General features: G+C 41.0%; 1 protein-coding gene and 1 long non-coding RNA gene across 2 annotated transcripts in view; both read right to left on the bottom strand.

Moving 5' to 3' along the window:
- The window catches only part of LOC106825268 (zinc finger protein 615-like), a 41,187-nt gene that overhangs the window by 4,153 nt on the left and 18,713 nt on the right, over window positions 1-18,321 (bottom strand). Inside the window, exons 7-9 of the mRNA XM_070498758.1 lie at window positions 7,711-7,730; window positions 5,683-5,809; window positions 5,309-5,404 (exon numbers count right to left, since the gene is read on the bottom strand). Of these exons, the coding sequence (XP_070354859.1) occupies window positions 5,309-5,404; window positions 5,683-5,809; window positions 7,711-7,730 (243 nt within the window). The remainder of the gene's footprint in view (window positions 1-5,308; window positions 5,405-5,682; window positions 5,810-7,710; window positions 7,731-18,321) is intronic.
- Window positions 13,922-16,026, bottom strand: LOC123281340 (uncharacterized). Its single transcript, XR_006520778.2, has 3 exons — window positions 15,843-16,026; window positions 14,804-14,895; window positions 13,922-14,167 (listed from the first exon to the last, which is right to left on the bottom strand). It is a non-coding gene; the product is annotated as an uncharacterized lncRNA (long non-coding RNA).

An 18,321-nucleotide genomic window follows, 5' to 3' on the forward strand; every position in this document is an offset into this window, starting at 1 on the left:
CATTATTGTTTGTCAGTCGTGTTGCAGGTGCACCCCTTCACCCTTTGTGCTCACCCCCCAGCCCCCTTTCCCCTGGAAGCCACTCATCTGTTCTCTTTGTCCACATGTTTAACTCCCACATGTGAGTGGAGTTATACAGAGATTGTCTTTCTCTATCTAAGCCACTGAGCATTTTTTGGCAGGAATACACCACTTTCTGAATTGATATTTCTAAAAGTTCACATGACTGTTGTATGGAGAATGAACTGGAGAGATGAAATTGTTGAGAGAATACACAGGAGGCTATTCTCAGAGTTCAGGCAAGACTTAACAGAAGCCTCAGCATGAATGAGTACCATGGAGATGGAGAAATGTACAACAAAGGACACAGTATAGAGGTGGAAAAGACAAGATCCACTGTCAGAACTAATGTTGGAGGTAGAAAAGGAAAGAATCAAGGATAGCTCCTCGATATGTGGTTTAAGCAACTATGTAGGTGCTGTGTCATTTAATAAGATAAGGAAGGTCTGGGAGACAGGTTTGACATTTGGGGGGAATCAAATGCTCCATTTTGAGACAGACATCATGTCTGAGAAGACTAATTCAAGAGAGAATATGAAGTACTCAGTTAGATCTATGAGGTGGAGAGAAGTCTAGATTTAAGATAACAATTTTAAGTCATGAGTATATAATCGTTACTTAAATATTTTGACTGCCTGGGACTAGGTAAGATAATTTAGGAAGAAGAGATAGAGAAAGAGGAAGGCCCAAGACAATAGCTTCATGCACTCCAAGTTTCAGAACTTTGGGAGAGGGATATGCAGAGAATATGATGAGCCCATCCACAGATAAACCATATCTATGCAGATCAAACAAATAAGCACCATGGGTTTGAGTAACAAATGGTTGGAATTGGGAAATCAGAATGTAGGATCCACAGCATCTCATTCCAAGATCACTGGTAAAATATTCAATAATCACCTTGTTACTAAATCTTTTCCTTCTCATTCCAACTGCATACCAAAATTAAACTTTCCCACATCACTAATCACCTACTTAGACTAATACCGTATATAGTCAATACTCCAACTTTCTATGTAGGTATGATACAACCTCACCTGGTCCAATATATCCAGACAGGTATACGTCCATATGGAATTTAAAAATAGGTCCCTGGGCCATCTGCCCATATCCCAGAGAAGAGTTACAGTTGTACTCGTAGGTGGAAATATCACTTTCTCCAATCAGTTTAATCATATGGTAACTGTGTATAGCACTGTTCAATAAAACTTTCTGTAATGATGGAAATGTTCTATATCTGTGTTTTCCAATATGGCAGCCAACAGCCATGTATGGCTATTGGGCACTTGAATGTAGCTAGAGTGACTGCAGAACTGAATTTGTAATTTTACTTAATGTTGATTAACTTCAAATTTAAGTAGCCACAAATGGCCAGTGGCCAGCACACTGGACAGCACAGGTATAGACCATCATACTCTATATTTGCCATTATAGTCTCCTTGATACAGTCATCTCCAAATTTACTTCTTTCAACTAATGCCACAATCTTCCTTAACCTCTGTTCCTACATCATCTCTGGAACCCATCAATTAAGACATTCTGAAGAATCATTCTCCATTCAGGAATAAAACATTCATCTGCCTTATCTTCCATTTATCCTAGAACTCCAAGCTATACCTTCCTATTGTTACAATGCTACTATCCAGCTATCAAGCAAGACTCTCTAGAACTAGCAAAAAAAGGTAAAACAAAACCAAATTCACACTTTCTAAGCCAATAATAAACATAAAATCCAGAGTAATCAGCCATTTCCTTTCACATAATCTCCTACAGGCCAATCTGTTCACACTGACCCACATCGCCTTCCTCATTTCCATCTGCAAAGTCTTCTTTTTATATTGTTACTGATGCACAAGGTCTTTCATCATCATTTTTATTCAAAATCCAGATACCTTTAATGCAGAAATTATTTTATCATGCTTCCCCAAAAAAGCACTTATTTGTCTCTGTAACACTATCAAAGCTCAATTTTCTATAATTTTGGAAAACAGTCCCTGTCTGGCCTTCATAACCAAATGCTAAAAATTTTAGACTTTTATGCACTTATGCCAACCCTTTCCAACTGGGACTTCTAAACTTGGAAGGTATTTCTGTCCTCCATTACATCGGAATCTCTCTCAGAGCATATTAGAGTGGTGGTTCTTCAACTACACGGATCAAAGCAGAAGTGCCTGGCAAGCCTTTCAAACTTCACATGCTCAGGTCATTCCCTGGATCTAGTAAATCAGAAGCCGAATTTCAAGAGACAAAGCCTGCAGCTTGAACAAGCTCCCACATGGTTTACACACATCTCTGATTAAAAAACAAAATTAAGGGCCAGCCTTGGTGGCCGAGTGGCTAAATTTGGCGTGCTCTGCTTTGGTGACTTGGGTCTGGTTCCTGGGTGCAGACCTAGACCACTTCTCTGTCAGTGGCCATGCTATGGTGGCGACATGCATACGAAATAGAAGAAGGCTGGCAACAGATGTTAGCACAGGGTAAATCTTCCTCAGCAAAAGAAAAAGAAACGAAAACAAAATTAAAACCAAAATGAAACAAAACTAAACCTGCCTTTAAGAAAGATATAAGGAGTGGACTCAAGTGACGGTGTCAGTGAAGGATTATGTAGTCTACACTAAGTAAGGAAGAATCAGATACAGAAGCCTCACACCAATCAATAGAACAATACAAAAAAAATAGATGATCATCATCAGGGAAATGCAAATCAAAACTACACTAAGATATCACCTTACACCTGTTAGAATGACAAAAATATCTAAAACTAATAGCAACAAATGTTGGAGAGGTTGCGGAGAAAAAGGAACCCTCATACACTGCTGGTAGGAATGCAAACTGGTGCAGCCACTATGGAAAACAGTATGGAGATTCCTCAAAAAACTAAAAATAGAACTACCATATGATCCAGCCATCCCACTACTGGGTATTTATCCAAAGAGCTTGAAGTCAGCAATCCCAAAAGTCCTATGCACTCCAATGTTTATTGCAGCACTGTTTACAATAGCCAAGACGTGGAAGCAACCTAAGTGTCCAGCAACAGACGAATGGATAAAGAAGATGTGGTACATATATACAATGGAATACTACTCAGCTGCAAAACAGAACAAAATCATTCCATTTGCAATAACATGGATGGACCTTGAGAGAATTATGTTAAGTGAAATAAGCCAGCGAGAGAAGGACAATCTGTGTATGACTCCACTCATATGAGGAACTTAAAATTATGGACTAAGAACAGTTTTAGTGGATACCAGGGGAAAGGTGGTGTGGGGGGTGGGCACAGAGAGTGAAGTGGTGCACCTACAACACGACTGACAAACATTAATGTACAACTGAAATTTCACAAGATTGTAACCTATCAATAACAATAAAAAAAAATAGATGATCATGACTGAGTTAGTGTGGTGTAGACAGGAAGTCAGGAAAAAGGGTGTTCCAAGTGTGCACTGGAACTTCATGGAAAGAAAAAGAGCTCAGAGTGAAAGAACGCAGTACCGGGATGGAAAAATGCACACAGTCAAATGCAGAGATGCCAGTCTTCAAATTATCTGACATTATCTCTGACATTCAACAAAACCTATCACTTTCTCCTCCTGGGAATAAGTATGTCACTTGTTTCTGGGACATCTTCTGACTCTCCTCCTCTCATAGCTCTGATATTTCTCATTCTATTTGGCTGGGTCTTTTCAATGTCTAAATATATGTAGATCTCTTGTTTTTCCAACCAACTCTCACTCTTCATGTTTTCTCATCAAGTTCCACTGCTTTCCCTACCCACAGAGGAATGCAGCCTAATATCAAAAGGGACTAAGAAAAACACTAAAGAGGTTGGCCAGTGGCGTAGTGGTTAAGTTCGCGCACTCTGCTTAGGTGGCCTGGGGTTCGCAGGTTCAGATCCCAGGCGCAAACCTAACAGCACTTACCAAGCCACACTGTGGTGGCATCCCACATAAAACAGAGGCAGATTGGCACAGATGTTAGCTCAGGGACAATCTTCCTCACAAAAAAATAAAAACAAAAAAAAAAGGACGAAGAGAAACAGTGAAACCAGCTAAAGTATGTAGCAATTGGGGCAGTGCGAGTTGAAATTATCACAGCCTACTTTGAGGTGGGAATTGAGAGTATGGAATTTCCAAATGGCCTTTTCAAACCAATGACAGTTAATAGGAACAGCAGAGACCTTCAGAAATAATACAGCAGACCAAATAGGGAAGACTCAAGGCAACTCAAAGGTGGCCAGGTGCCACGGCACAGAGCAGGACAGCGGAACATAAATAAAATGCACAGGAGGAAAAGGATCCATCAGGAGGAAAAACAGTCTCAGGTTCTGACACTGAGGCTGAAGGAGAAAGGATTTCACAGGATAATTATCCTGGGTCCAGGCAAAATACAGAATTAAAAGGCAGATTAGACCATAGCTAGGTAAATGTCAACTCAGGAGTATCTGTCAGAGTACAGAGCTTAAATCTTCGGTATATATGATACACTCTAGGGTGGTGAAGACATCACTGAGAGAAAGGAGGAACCGGCTTCACATATAGGAAGTAGGACATCATGGACAGCTGCCTTGGTGGCTTGCAACATGCAGGGGCTTGGAGTACAGATTAGGTCAATTTGGGGCTCTCCGGCAGGGAACAGAGAGCTTAGGCCTTGAGAATGAATTAAAATTGTAATATGAGAATCAAGCAGAAGATTTAAAAAGACAGAACCTGGCAGCTGGGAAAGCAGTGGGTGAAGAAGTAGAGAGAGGTGCCCTGAGAGACAAGGTGTGTGTGGTTTTCAGATGAACCAAGGTGAGGCGGATTGTCAGGGAGGGCCATCAGCCCTTTTAAAAGGGGCAGAGACATTGGAGAAGTAGACAGCAGTGCTAAGTGCAAAGCGATCTGTATGGGTAGTGAGACGAATTTTATCGCAAGTAAGGTGGAGAAGAGGAAGTGAGACTGCTGCAGACAAAGAAAAGGAGAAGACAGGTGCATACCAGGAAGACTAGAACCAGGTTAAGAGATCAAGGTCCTAGGTGAGAAAGACTGTCATCAGATCTAGAAACCTAAAAAAAGGAAGTCATCATCCTTAAACAGCAGGGAAAGAAGAACAACCGTGATAAACAACAGAGACGCAGAGAGGCGTTAGGTCAGGGTTGCCAAGTAGTGTAAGAAAAGCTCTCCGAACATTTCAACAGCGTCACCCCTTCACTGACCCGCCGGAATTTTAGAGTCATCTCTCCCCATTTTCTTGGTTTTCACTCACTCACCTGGACAGGTTTGACTATGGGCTGCTCCCTCTGCTATCCATGGTGGTTCTCCTTGCTCCAAACGGAAGAGAGAATCTGGCTTCATGGCTTGATATCCTGTAAACAGGAAGTCATTGAACACTTAGCACCAAGTATTTAAGATTGGGGGATCTATGAAAACTGGAAAAAGTTATATTTCAGGGACCACATCATTTGTGCTTCAGTAAAGTAAAAGCTTTTTACTGGGGAAGGGAGAGCATACACTCTACGATCAAAGAGGAGAATAAAAGTCTACCACCTACAATGCTTTAGCCCAAACCATGAAATACTTCAGGAATCCTACAGGTTGCACTGAATGAGAAAGAAAAGGCAGCTGATGGTGATGCTGTCCCTACCTACTGACAGTAGGTTGTTGTAGTTCTCCAACATCACGTCCCTGTACAGGTCCTTCTGAGACGGATCCAGTAACTGCCACTCCTCCCAGGTGAAGCCCACAGCCACATCCTCGAATGATAACACTCCCTGTAATAACAAATTCCAGTGCAATCTGAGGTGGAATAGATGATGTGGAAAGAGGGGCGGTAACATGTTCAGCTCATATTCCCCATGATAAACGATGCACACTGTGACCATTTCACATACCATAGGACCATGTGTCTCAGTGCACTTGGGTTGCTATAACAAGATACCACAGACAAAGCAGCTAATATAAACAAAAATTTATTTCTCATAGTTGCAGAGGCTGGGAAGTCCAAGATCAAGGTGACAGCATGGCCACACTCTGGTCACGGCCACTTTCTGGCTCATACAAGTTTCATAGTGCCTTCTCACTGTGTCCTCACCTGGTGGAAGGGTGAGGGATCTCTGTGGATTCTCTTTTATAAGAGTACTAGTCCCATTCATGAAAGCCTCACCCTCACGACCCACATACCTCCCAAACGCCGCACACCTCCTAAAACCATCATCTTTGGGGGTTAAGATTTCAACATATGAATTTTGGGGGCATGCAAACATTCAGATCACAGCACTGCAGAATTCTACTAATTAATTTTCCCAGCTTAAAAAAGTACTAAAATAATATTTGCATAGACATCAAACAATGTGCAGTAAGAATGTTCATTATTTCTTTGTTTACAATAGTGAAAACCTATCAATAATCTAAATGTCCATCGAAAGCAGACAGGGTTAGATGTGATAAAATACCTCGTAAACATTTAAATCAATCAGGAAGATGAAAAAATACTGATAGCAATGATCTTCAAGGCATTCTCTTAAGTGAAAAAAACCAAGTTCCCAAAGAGTGTATATAATATGATCCCAAACATCCTAACATACACAATTACACATGTATAAGTACATATGTATGGATATAGAAATGTACATAAATATAGACATATTCCACCACACGTCAACTATAGAAAGGGACTGGATGGAGACCCACATTATTAACATTTGTTATCCTTCGGGTGGGGATTGGGCAGGAAAAAGGTGTGAGGGGATATTCTCTTTTGGTGCAAATACTTCTGCTTGCTTGAATCTCTTGCATGCAAATGTAGCCAGGTATCATTTGCATAATTAAAAATATGAAGACCAAAACAAGAATAATTGGCTCTGACTTCATTTTTTGAACCTGAGGTTAAGAAGGTATAAAGGGAGCATTGTCCACGTCTGTAATCCAAGCTGTTCTCCAAGAATGGAACCTGCAGCTGTCTCTTGCCAAATCAGTAACACAAATCTGGTTGAGAGAACTCTCCTTCCTGGAGGACCACTCAAAGATCACACAACCCACTTATTCTATGGACAATCCAGACTTCACTCCTGGATAAAGTCGGACCACCCGAAGGCTCTGTTGTTGAGGTGTGCTGCTTCTGAAGAATTTTGTCCACTGGAGTTCTGCTCTGGCATCACCTCCTTAGCCTACTCGGAGGAACACAAGAAGAAAGAGCCAAAGGAAACACCATATGCCTTTATGACACGACTGTTACTGAGGACACTGTCTACCAAAAAAAGCTCTCTGAAGAGCTAAGGAAAGAAATTTCTTAAGACCGAAGAACAATGAAATGTTTACTTCCTCTGAAGAACTGGTTTGCCTTCTCCTCACACACACTGCAAATCATGTAACTTTTCACATTTTTCTTGTTATTACGGCTGCCGAGAAAAGCAGACATAAGTTCAAAGCTAAGGCAACCCACAGGGTCTTACACAGTCACTTACCTAAGTTCCAACGTTAAGAATTTTGTACAAACCCTATGACCTACACATCTTGCTTCCTAATTTGCCCTGATTTTAAGGTTATAGCCTAAACTTATTTTCTGACAGGTCCTGATTTTTATCAACATATACTGTCTCATTTCATCAGACTTTTAGAAGCTTCCACATGTCCATTGGGAAATCAAGGATAAAACAGGTAAAACAAACCTCACCTGGGCCTTGGTCATTCCTCCTGTTCTTAAGAAAGGACCAGCAACTCTAGGGCGTGCTCTGTCTTCTGTCTACTCTGGGCCTGCCTGGAAATTGTGGTTGAATATCTCAGGTCAGGCTGCTGCCAGAAATGACGATCTCCCAAGCCTGGAACCTCCTTCTGCTTCTATTACTGAAAACGTCTCATTCCTGTAGATTAGAACCTGTGGATTGAGGAGCAAATTCAATTACAAGAGGACATGTGCCTGGAGCCTCAGCTCTCTCTTACCATGTGGACTCATTCTAACAGAAGGCCCCAATATTTCATCCATCTCTTTAACACCCTGGAAGTTTTTACATCCTGGGGCCGTGCTCCACAGGAAGATATGGAATGGTCAAGAGGAATGTCTTTTTTTTCCAAAGGTGGAATGGAGTGGATGTGGAAGAGGAGATGGGAAACAAAAACCAGTTCATGGTCCTGTCCACCGCCAAGTTCTCACACAGATCAAGTTTAGGGAAGACAACATATAGAAGTAGTGGTTCTGGAAAGTGACTTAAACCTGTGTCCACATACTCCTAAATTTTTTGTTTATTGCACCGAGGCAATTATCCCAGTTTGAAGACTAATGTACTTAACAAATCATAAGCAGTGTCTTATGTATTCCTTAACATTACTCTGTAAGGTACTCATTATTATCACCATTTTTTTTTTTTGAGGAAGATTAGCCCTGAGCTAACATCTACCGTGCAACCCTCTTCCTTTTGCTGAAGAAGACTGGAACTGAGCTAATATCCACGCTCATCTTCCTCTACTTTATATTTGGGATGCCTGACACAGCATGGCTTGACAAGCAGTGCACAGGTCTGCACCCAGGATCTGAACTGGTGAACCCCAGGCTGCCAAAGCAGAATGTGCGAACTTAACCACTGCACCACCGGGCCAGCCCGTATTATCTCCATTTTTAACACAAGTAAGCTAAGGTTTGGTGAGGCGAAGTGTGTTGCCCAGGCTAACAACCTTCCTAAGTAGCAATGTGGGAATTAGAATCCATATATGCCTTTCTCCATTATAATATCTCTCTCTTCCAACAGCCTCACAATACAAATTTGTTCTCTTTCTCATGCACTTTAAGAACTTCACTTCCTGGTGCATCATCCTGTGAGGTGGCCATATAGTCACATTTGCCAAAATACGGCCCTTGGAATTGGCTCTTGTAATGTTCACTGTGCACACCCAGCCAGCTCCTTCCACACAAGCAGGAATGCACAGGCAGCCCCACCCTTGCCTCAGAAGCAGCAGATCAGAGATCAGTCTCCCCAAGAGCCAAGCTCTGGAGCCATGCTAGAAACTCACTCTAAGGAGACCAACAGCATGAGGTCAACTTGAATTTAGTTTTCACTTCGAGGCAGCAAATTATTATTCTCAGCCTCTTTCTCTAGCTCTCCTGAATCTTCCACACCTAGAGACCTCATTTCTGACTCATTCTCTGACCGACTGGTAAACATAGCAGTGAGCAAGCATACCACCACCATCTCTAATTCTGACACTGCTTTGTCCCAGTCTTGGCCCATGAGTCTAGACTCCTTGCAGGGCCAGCCCAAAAAGGATGGCACACAACTCATATGTAGAGCTCCTTACGGGCAGGAGGGAGGTAGGAAAAGGTGTTTATACAGGAATGGTTAGAACTGAGATCTCTAGGGTTGGAGGCTCAAGGACCCAACCATTCCCCAGAAGCTCCTTGGCAGACTTTCCCTCACACCTAACAGATCAGAGCTGCACCAAATGCTCATGCCTGGAATACAGCAATGAAACAGAGAATGGCAATGGAACCCCCCTGAGTTGTAAGACTAATCTGCGTTTCCTACTGAACTGAAGTTAAGGTCAAGTTGCTAGATGGATGGCTACCTAAATAAAATAGGGATTTTCTTAAAAAGTGGGGCATGGACGTCAGGTTGGCAGCCTAAGTAGCTAATAAAATAAATTAATAGGTTAGAGGAGAAAAGCCTAAATTGATATTAAAAAACAGTTCATAAAACTCAGTATTGCTTTTGTTACAAACCCATAATAGCCTAGCAATGGAGCGGCTACTTCCTTAGACTTGTGGTACAATAGGAAATAGATATTTGGTCTTTGTCCCAGGTTCCTGGACACGGCTCCTAAAACCCTTGGCATCTCCAGAGTGATGAGTATCTTTTAGATGCCAATGAGGTTACTGGTGGCTGGGGACCCCTAGATAGCTTCAGGATGGGGGCTGGTCCCCAGAAAGACCAAGGCATGATTAGAGGGCTCGAACTTTCAGCCCCACACTTAGGCTTATGGGGAGGACAGAGGGGCTGGAGATAGAGTTTAATCACCAGTGGACAATGATTTAATCAATCATGCCTACGTAATGGACCCTCCATAAAAACTCCTAACCGTGGGGTTTGGAGAGCTTCTGAGTTGGTGAACACTTTGAGGTACTGGGCAAGTGGTACACCTCAACTCCACGGAGACAGAAGCTCCTGTGCTCAGGACCCTTCTAGATCTTGCCCTATGCAGCTCTTCATCTGGCTGTTCATTTGTATCCTTTAAATAAACTGGTGACAGTAAGTAAAGTATCTTCCTGAGTCCTATGAGCCATTCTAGCAAGTTACTGAACCTGAGAAGGGAGGCAGGGAAACCTCTGATTTATAGCCAACTGGTCAGAAGTACAGGTGGCAACCTGGGACTTGCAAGTGGCATCTGAAGTGGGAGCAGTCCTGTGCGACTGAGCTCTTATCCTGTGGGGTCTCTGCAGGCTCCTGGTAGTTAGTGTCAGAACTGAGCTGAATTTTAGGACACCCAATTGGTGTCCAGGGAGTTGGAGAATTTGTTGGCATGGGGTAAAACTCCCATATATTTGGTATCAGGAGTGTTAAAAAAAAAAAAAAAAAAAGCTCACTGATTAACAATAACAAAACTAAACCCTATATATCTCGGTAGAAGGATATATAAAGTATAATACAATTTTTATAAACTTTTAAAACGTACATAAAATATTATATAGTGTTTGTAGATACATACATACTTAAAAGTCCAAAAAGGATTATAAGGTAAACTTTCAAGTTAGTGATTACATATGGGGGAGGAGGAAGGAACGGGGTAGAGAAGTGGCGCTGACACTTGAGTTGTGTACGTAACACTTTCTTTCCAAAAGAAAAGAAAAAAAGGGAAAAAATCTAAAGCAAAGCATAAATCAAACACCGTATATGCTCAGTTGAGAGCCAGTGACTCTCTGTAAGCATTCCCACGCAGAATGGGAAGGGTGCAAGAATTACCATTCTCATTTGTCACTGGTTGGTCCATGCTTCCAAATGCAATTAGAGAAAAGAATCAAACAGCAATTACCAATCTCAGAGAAAAGGAGGCAAACTATCGTCTGCACAATATTACTGTAGATGCATAAAACCCAAGTAACAGAAATGGACAATCGTAAAAAATAAGTTTAGTCAGTGCTTGAAACTGACATGAAAACGACACATGAAATATGATAACATTCCTTTACTGTCAGTATTATATGGTAGAACATTACTGGGTATATTCTCAATTATGTACTGAATATTTTCAAAATAGGCATCGCTTCTGACTCAGCTTTCTGTTTTGGGGAATTTATGCAAAGAAAATAGCAGCAAAGTGAGCAGAGACTTACGTAAAGTACACTAAACATATGTTTAGGTCCACTAACAGAAGATTAGTTGAATGAATAATTACAATCCATCTAATGGAATACTACATAGTAATTTAATATTTTAACATACTTACTGAAATTAAAAATGTCCATAATATACAACTCAATGAACAAAGCACATTTCTATTCATTGTGTGTAGTACGATCCTGTATTTCTGCAAAAGTAAAGCAATACATCGATATCTCTCTGTGTGTGTGTACACACATTTACAAAAGAAAACTTAACAATGTTAATAATTATTATGGCTGGTCCAAGAGACTAGAAAAGTGAATTTTACCTTTTTTTCAATAAGCACAAGATTCTTTTAAATTAAAATTAAACATTTTTAAATTTAAAAATTTTAAGTACAAAAATATTCCCACTTGAAATAAAATTAAAGATGTTGGCAAGTCATTAGAAATCAATAACCATATGTGCTTTGGGAAGGAATGGGAGGAGGGAGGAAGGGAATAAGTCATTTGTCCCACCGGATGTACTGCCTTCTGGATTTGGCTGATTGCTTCATCATGGTATATTTAATTTATTCTTCCTCACCTCCTCCACTCTCAATTTTTCCTGTAAACTGGGTAGCTGAATTTAGAGATTTGAGCATGTCCACATTTAACTATTTAGGCAAGAATCCTTCATTAATGTTGCTGTACACTTCTTATCGTAATATGTTAAGAGGCGTGAGGACAAAAGAAAGACTAGAAGAGGAACTGTCACAGCATAAAAGAGACCTAAGAGATGTAAGAAGCAAATAGAATGCAGGCACGTTATCTGGATCACGATTCAAACAATCCAATGTTCAAAGACAACTTTGAGACGATCAGAAAAAAAACTTGAACATGGACTGGGGATTGGATGAAATAAAAGAATTATTATTAACTTTGATACATTTGAAAATGAGCTGCTGCTTACAAAGTTTTAAACGACCTTACCAGTTAGAGATGCATACTAGAATATTTACAAGTTTAAGGACATGAAATCTTGAATTTGCTGTGAAACTCTCCAAGGGAAAAACAAAAGCGGAGGAGGCACAGATGAACAAGATCAGCCGTGAGTTGATAATCACTGAAGCCGAGTGACGGGCAGATATCATCCTATCCTCTCTACTCTGAATTTCCATGAAAAAAAGTTAAGAACAAAAAAGTCATCAGGGCCTGATGAGTTTCACCTAATCTTCACAGTACAGATGATTCCAAGGTTATGCAAACTCTTGTAGGTCACAGAAAAAGAGGAAAAGTTTCTCTACTAATGTACGAAGCCAGTATTTCAAAATACTAATCAATAGTTTAGAAAAAAGAGAACTAGAGAGATACTTATAAACACTTATTCACTGATTTTCATCCGTCCTTCTTTTCTAACATATGTATTCAAGGCTATAAATTCCCTCCACTGGCCACTTTAGTTGAATTCAACAAGGGTTGATATGAAGGATTATTATTAAAATGTAATTCAAAACATTTCCACTGTAATTTTCCTTGATTCATGGATCCATGGGTTATTTAGACGTGTACAGCATACTTGTCAAACAAATGGGCACTTTCTAGTCATCATATTGGTATTACTTTATAGCTAATTCCACCGTAGTTAGAGAAAACAGTCTGTATGATTTCAATCCTTTGAAATTTGTTTACACTTGCTTTAGGGTCCACCATATGGTAACTGTTTATAAATGTTCTATGTGCATTTGGGGAAACCGTTGGGCAGAGTGTTTTATATTGCTCAAGTTTGTTAATCATGTTATTCTAATCTTTTGGGGGTTGGCACTATGGTGGGTTGGTGACCTGTTTTTGTAAATAATCTATTGGAACACAGCCACACCCATCTGTTTGCATATTCTCTATGGATGCTTTCACATTACAATGGCAGAGCTGAGTAGGTGTAGGCAAATATTCGATCTGCAGAGCCTAAAATATTTACTATCTGTCCCTTTACAGAAAAAGTTTACTAATCCCATTAATCTATAGCCTTCTAGCTTTTTGTCTCTGTGTTCTGTTACCGAGAGAGGCATGTTAAGAATCTCCCATTATGACTGGGCAGTTGTCATTTCTCCTTGTATCTAGGATACCCTACACTTCAGGAATTCTACCAGGTTTATAGCCCACAGAAGTCCAATGAACCAAAATGCATGGGAAAAAATTTTCATATTAACATCATTCATAATAGTCACAAGCCAGTAACAAGCCAAATGTCTATCACTAGCAGAACGGATAGATAAATTGGGGTATAATCATACAATGTAACACTACACAGCAATGAGGAGAAATGAACTACTGCTATATGCGACAACTCAGATGAATTTCACAACAAAATATTGAGCCAAAGAAGCCAGGGGCAAAAGAACATGTACTATATGACCCCATTTATATAAAGTTAACGATCAGACAAATTCAATATGACGGTTTTAGATAACAATTACCTCCGGAGACGAAGGAAGAGATTAAGATGAGATGGCGCCTTCTGGGGTGCTGTAATATTCTATGTTTTCATGTTTAGTATTATACTTGAAAAAACTTCTAAAGAAAAGTACAGACCAGTTTCACTTATAAATGTAGAAGCAAAAATTTTTTTAATTTTTTATTATGAAAAATTTCAAGCAAAAGAAGAAGGAACAGTTTAATTAAAACCCATGTACAAAAAAAGAAAAGAATAGGATAAACTCCACATATCCACCATGTGACTTCAATAATTATCAACGCAAACCTAACTTTGTTTTATCTACACCACTGCTCTCTCCTCTTCCATCACTGGATTATTTTGAAGCAAATCCAAGACATCTTTTTATTTCTAGATGCAAAAATATAAAATATTAGCAAATAGAATCCAGTCCCATATTAAAAGAACAGATCATTACGGATAAACACGGTTTCTTCCAGGAATAGGAGATATTGGGAAATCTAGCAACATAAATCAAAGAAAATTTTAAAGAGGAAGAAATTATAAATGAAAATAATTTTAAAGATAAAAAGCCTTTGAGGGGATCTAATGTACAGCATAGTGATGACGGGTAATAGTACTGTATTATAAACTTGAAAGTTGCAAAGAGAGTACATATTAAAGGTTCTCATCGCAAAAAAGAAATGGTAATTATATGATGCAACACAGGTGTTAGCTAAAGCTATGGCGGCAAACATTTCGCAATATATACATGTAACAAATCGTCAGATTATACACTTTAAACTTACAGAATGTCACATGTCAATTATACCTCAATAAAACTGGGGGGAAAAGTCTTTAGAGGAATAAAAACTTGATAAGTCACAGCTACCAGTTATTCAGACTCTACTATGTGCCAGGTACCCCACCTTGTACTTAAAAAACATTTACCCATTTAATCTTCATATTGCCTCTATGAAGTAGGAATTATGAGAATTAAGACAGCTTTTTTCACAAATGAAGAAGGTGACTCAGGCATTAACCTACCCAAATCATGGGCAGAAGTAGGTTCTTCTTAGTCCTCAGTCCATACACTCACCACCTGGCCAAAGTTATTTGCAGGCGACGAAAGTGCTCAACTAGAAAACATAAAGGAATCAATTTAGAAGCTGTTAGTAATAATCTGAGTAGAAGGACATGATATAATAAGTATATCTTTTTAATTTCTGCTCTTGTGCGTTACCTAAAATTGGAAGAAATAAGAGAGCAGGGTCTTACGGAAAAAAAAAGCCCACCATTGACAATTATAATAATTATTTAGGAATAAGCATAAACCAGATATGTCCAAGACACATATGGAAAAACACCATATCTGGTCAAAGAAACAAAAAACGGGTTAAAGGAAATCTATCAGACGTTCCTGCGAGTATTGTACCTGGGTCTTCATCAGTCCCCCCCAAATTAAAGCTCCCACTCGATGGAACACAACTGCAGGAGTTTAAAAAAAAAAAAAGAAAAGAAAGAAGAAAACTTCCTAAGAGTGTGCAGTATGGAAATGGTTAGGCTGGGATGTTAGACTAAGAATGTATAAAATTATACCAATACCTACACACCTGATCCCCACATTAAAAGCGAAATATACTAAATTTTAACAAGAGTCCTCTTTCGGAAGAGTATTTAGGAGGATGGGGATGTCATTACTTGGGTTGGGATGAACCTGAAAACAGATTTTCAGCAGAAATATACAGCAAACGTGGACGCAAGAGAACCAGGCACCCCATCTCTAAAATTAAGCGTTCGATAAGCAATAAACACGGATTCCCCAAACGCTGTCCAGAAACGGACCCAACTCCCCCTCCACCCAACCGCGGACACCCCAAACGCTACTCTCCAACAAAGACCTCCCCGTCCTCGTCCCAACTCGGAACCCCACGGGCTCCCCCTCCGCGGGGAAACCCAACACCGAACCCCCAGCGACGATTGCCACCCGCTTCCCCCAACACCGACCCCTACGCGCTCCGGAACAAAAAGAAAACCTAACGCGCTCTCCCCTGGCCCCGAAACACGCTCAGAACCCGACACCGACCTGACCGGTGACGTCCGTGTTCACCGCTGGAGACAAGCCGCGGAGCCACTTCTCTGAACGCTTTGCCTCAGTGTCTGCGGCCCCGCGGCCCCACCTCCCCGGCTGACAGGCCCCCCCCACCCCGGAGCTGAAAGGACGGCGGTCGACGAGGGCCATCCAGCGTCGTTCCAGACACCTAGAGTCTGGCTCTCGGACGCCTCTCTGTGACGTAAAATATCCGCGCCTGACTCGAGGATATTTACTGGGAGCAGCCATTTTCCCACTTACTGCCGTACAGCGAGCGAAGGCTCTTTATTCCGCCTTTCGTGGGAAGGCACAAGATGAGAAGGTATTGAAAACGATCCTTTTCATCCCATTTCCAGGCCGCTTCAACCGCTGGGCCCCGACTTTGCAACATCCGCCAGGGGCGGTACACAAACCGCTCACCTTCCTAGAAGCTCATGCCTGCCCAGATCTCTCTGCGGGATGGGGAAGAAAGGGTCGCGTACATTAAGGCACTTTGATCCTAAGGCTAAAGAGAGGCTAAGTGGGCGCGGCCATGTTAGAGTAAGTTCAACGGGGAGGGAATCTGAGCCGAACGCGAGCAACAGTTGGAGGGGAACCGGCTCATATCCCGGGGATGCTGGCTGAAAGGGAGCTTTATGGAGGAAGCCGCATTTGAGGCCAGTCTGGGGTTAAGAGAACGGCTGAAGAAGGCATTGCTCAGAGAGTGGGTAAAACGGCAGGATTATAAAGCCCTTGTTATGATTGGTGTGGAGGAAAGTGGGAAACACGGTTGACCAGCGGCCGGCAAAAGGGGCGGTGACAACGCAGAGGCGTGGCTCTTCCTTCCACGGGGGAGGAGCCAAAGGCGGGGCAAGGTTTTCCTTCCACAAAAATGGGAACTTCCTTGAATGAAAAGCTCTGAGAAAGGGAGGTGATTCTCTTCAATATTGCAGCCCAACAGATTGAAGTGACAAGTTCCCGACGCAAGACCCACTACTCATAATTATACAGCCAGGCTCAGAGCGCCTTCAAACCAAGGGGATTGAGCATTCATTCATTTATCCAGCAGATGTTTATAAAATGCCAACTGTGTGTCAGACACTGTTCTGCAGGCTGGGGATACAAACGCTATAAACACAGACAAAAATACCCTTCTTTATGGAGTTTTACATTCTACTGGAGATATCACATGAAGTTATGGTTTGACTTCCTCATTACAGCAAGTGCTATGATTGCCATCTACAATGTGACCTACAATGCAACCTGGTTGTGTTGACCTACAATACGACCTGGAAGGCAGAGCATTGAACCAAAGATGATTATTCTCAAGTCTTAAGATCTAATGGAATTTGCTTTGCTGGGTTTTGGATTTGTTTGGGACCTATCACCCCTTTCTTCCTTCCACTTTCTCTCCTTTAGAATGCGAATGTCTGCCCTATTCCTGTCCCACCACTGTATTTTGGAAGCATGTGAATTTTCTGGTTTTAAAGGTTCACAGCTGGAGAGGAATTTTGCCTCAGGGTAAATTGTACCTCAAGTCTCACCCATGTCTGATTTAGATGAGACTTTGGACTCTCGACTTTAGAGTTGATGTTGGAATGAGTTAAGATTTTGGGGACTGTTGGAGTGGAATGCATGTATTTTGTATGCAAGGACATGAATTTGGGAGGGTGCTAGGGGTGGAATGTTATAGACTGAATGTTTGAGTCATGTCATATTCATATGTTGAAGCCCTAACACCCAGTGTGGTTATATTTGGGGATGAGGCCCCTAAGAAAGTAATTAAGGTTAAATGAGGTCATAAGAGTGGGGGCTCTGATCCAATAAGTTTAGTTATCTTATAAGAAGAGACACCAGAGAACTCTCAGTGCAAACTGAGGAAAGGCCATGTGAGAACGTAAGAAAGCAGCTGTCTGCAAGCCAGGAGGAGGATCCTCACTAGAAACCAAATCTGCTGGAACGTTGATCTTGGACTTCTAGCTTCTAGAATTGTGAGAAAATAAATTTCTGTTGTTTAAGCCATCCACTCTGTGATATTTTGTTTTGGCAGCCAGAGCAGTCTTAATACAGTGGTGAATTACATTGTTTAGAAAATTAGACAAATTTTAACCTACTTTGCATTCTTTGGATAAAACCAATGTAGTCACGAAGTGTTTACCTTTTTTCTATATTGCCTATGTGTTCAATAGAAACCTGGGAAACACTTGCAGGATCATGGTGGAAAGAATATAACTTTGGATCAGGCAAATTTAATAATATGGGGTTACCATATTGTTACCATTACCTTAATGGATTTGGCTTTAATGTGAGCTCAATTAGAATGCTTCTAACAGTTTACATGGTTGGTTGACTGAAACCTGACTTATAGATGGCCTGTACTAAAGTTTAAATGCCAGAAATTCCTTCATATTCTGTAGAGTATCCAAAGGCATATGGAGTTGGCAATGCTGATGTGGCTTTATCATGTAAAACCAGCTTACCCATCCCCTAATTA

The sequence above is a fragment of the Equus asinus genome, chromosome 26 (assembly GCF_041296235.1).
Source record: "Equus asinus isolate D_3611 breed Donkey chromosome 26, EquAss-T2T_v2, whole genome shotgun sequence".
Lineage (NCBI taxonomy): Eukaryota > Metazoa > Chordata > Mammalia > Perissodactyla > Equidae > Equus > Equus asinus.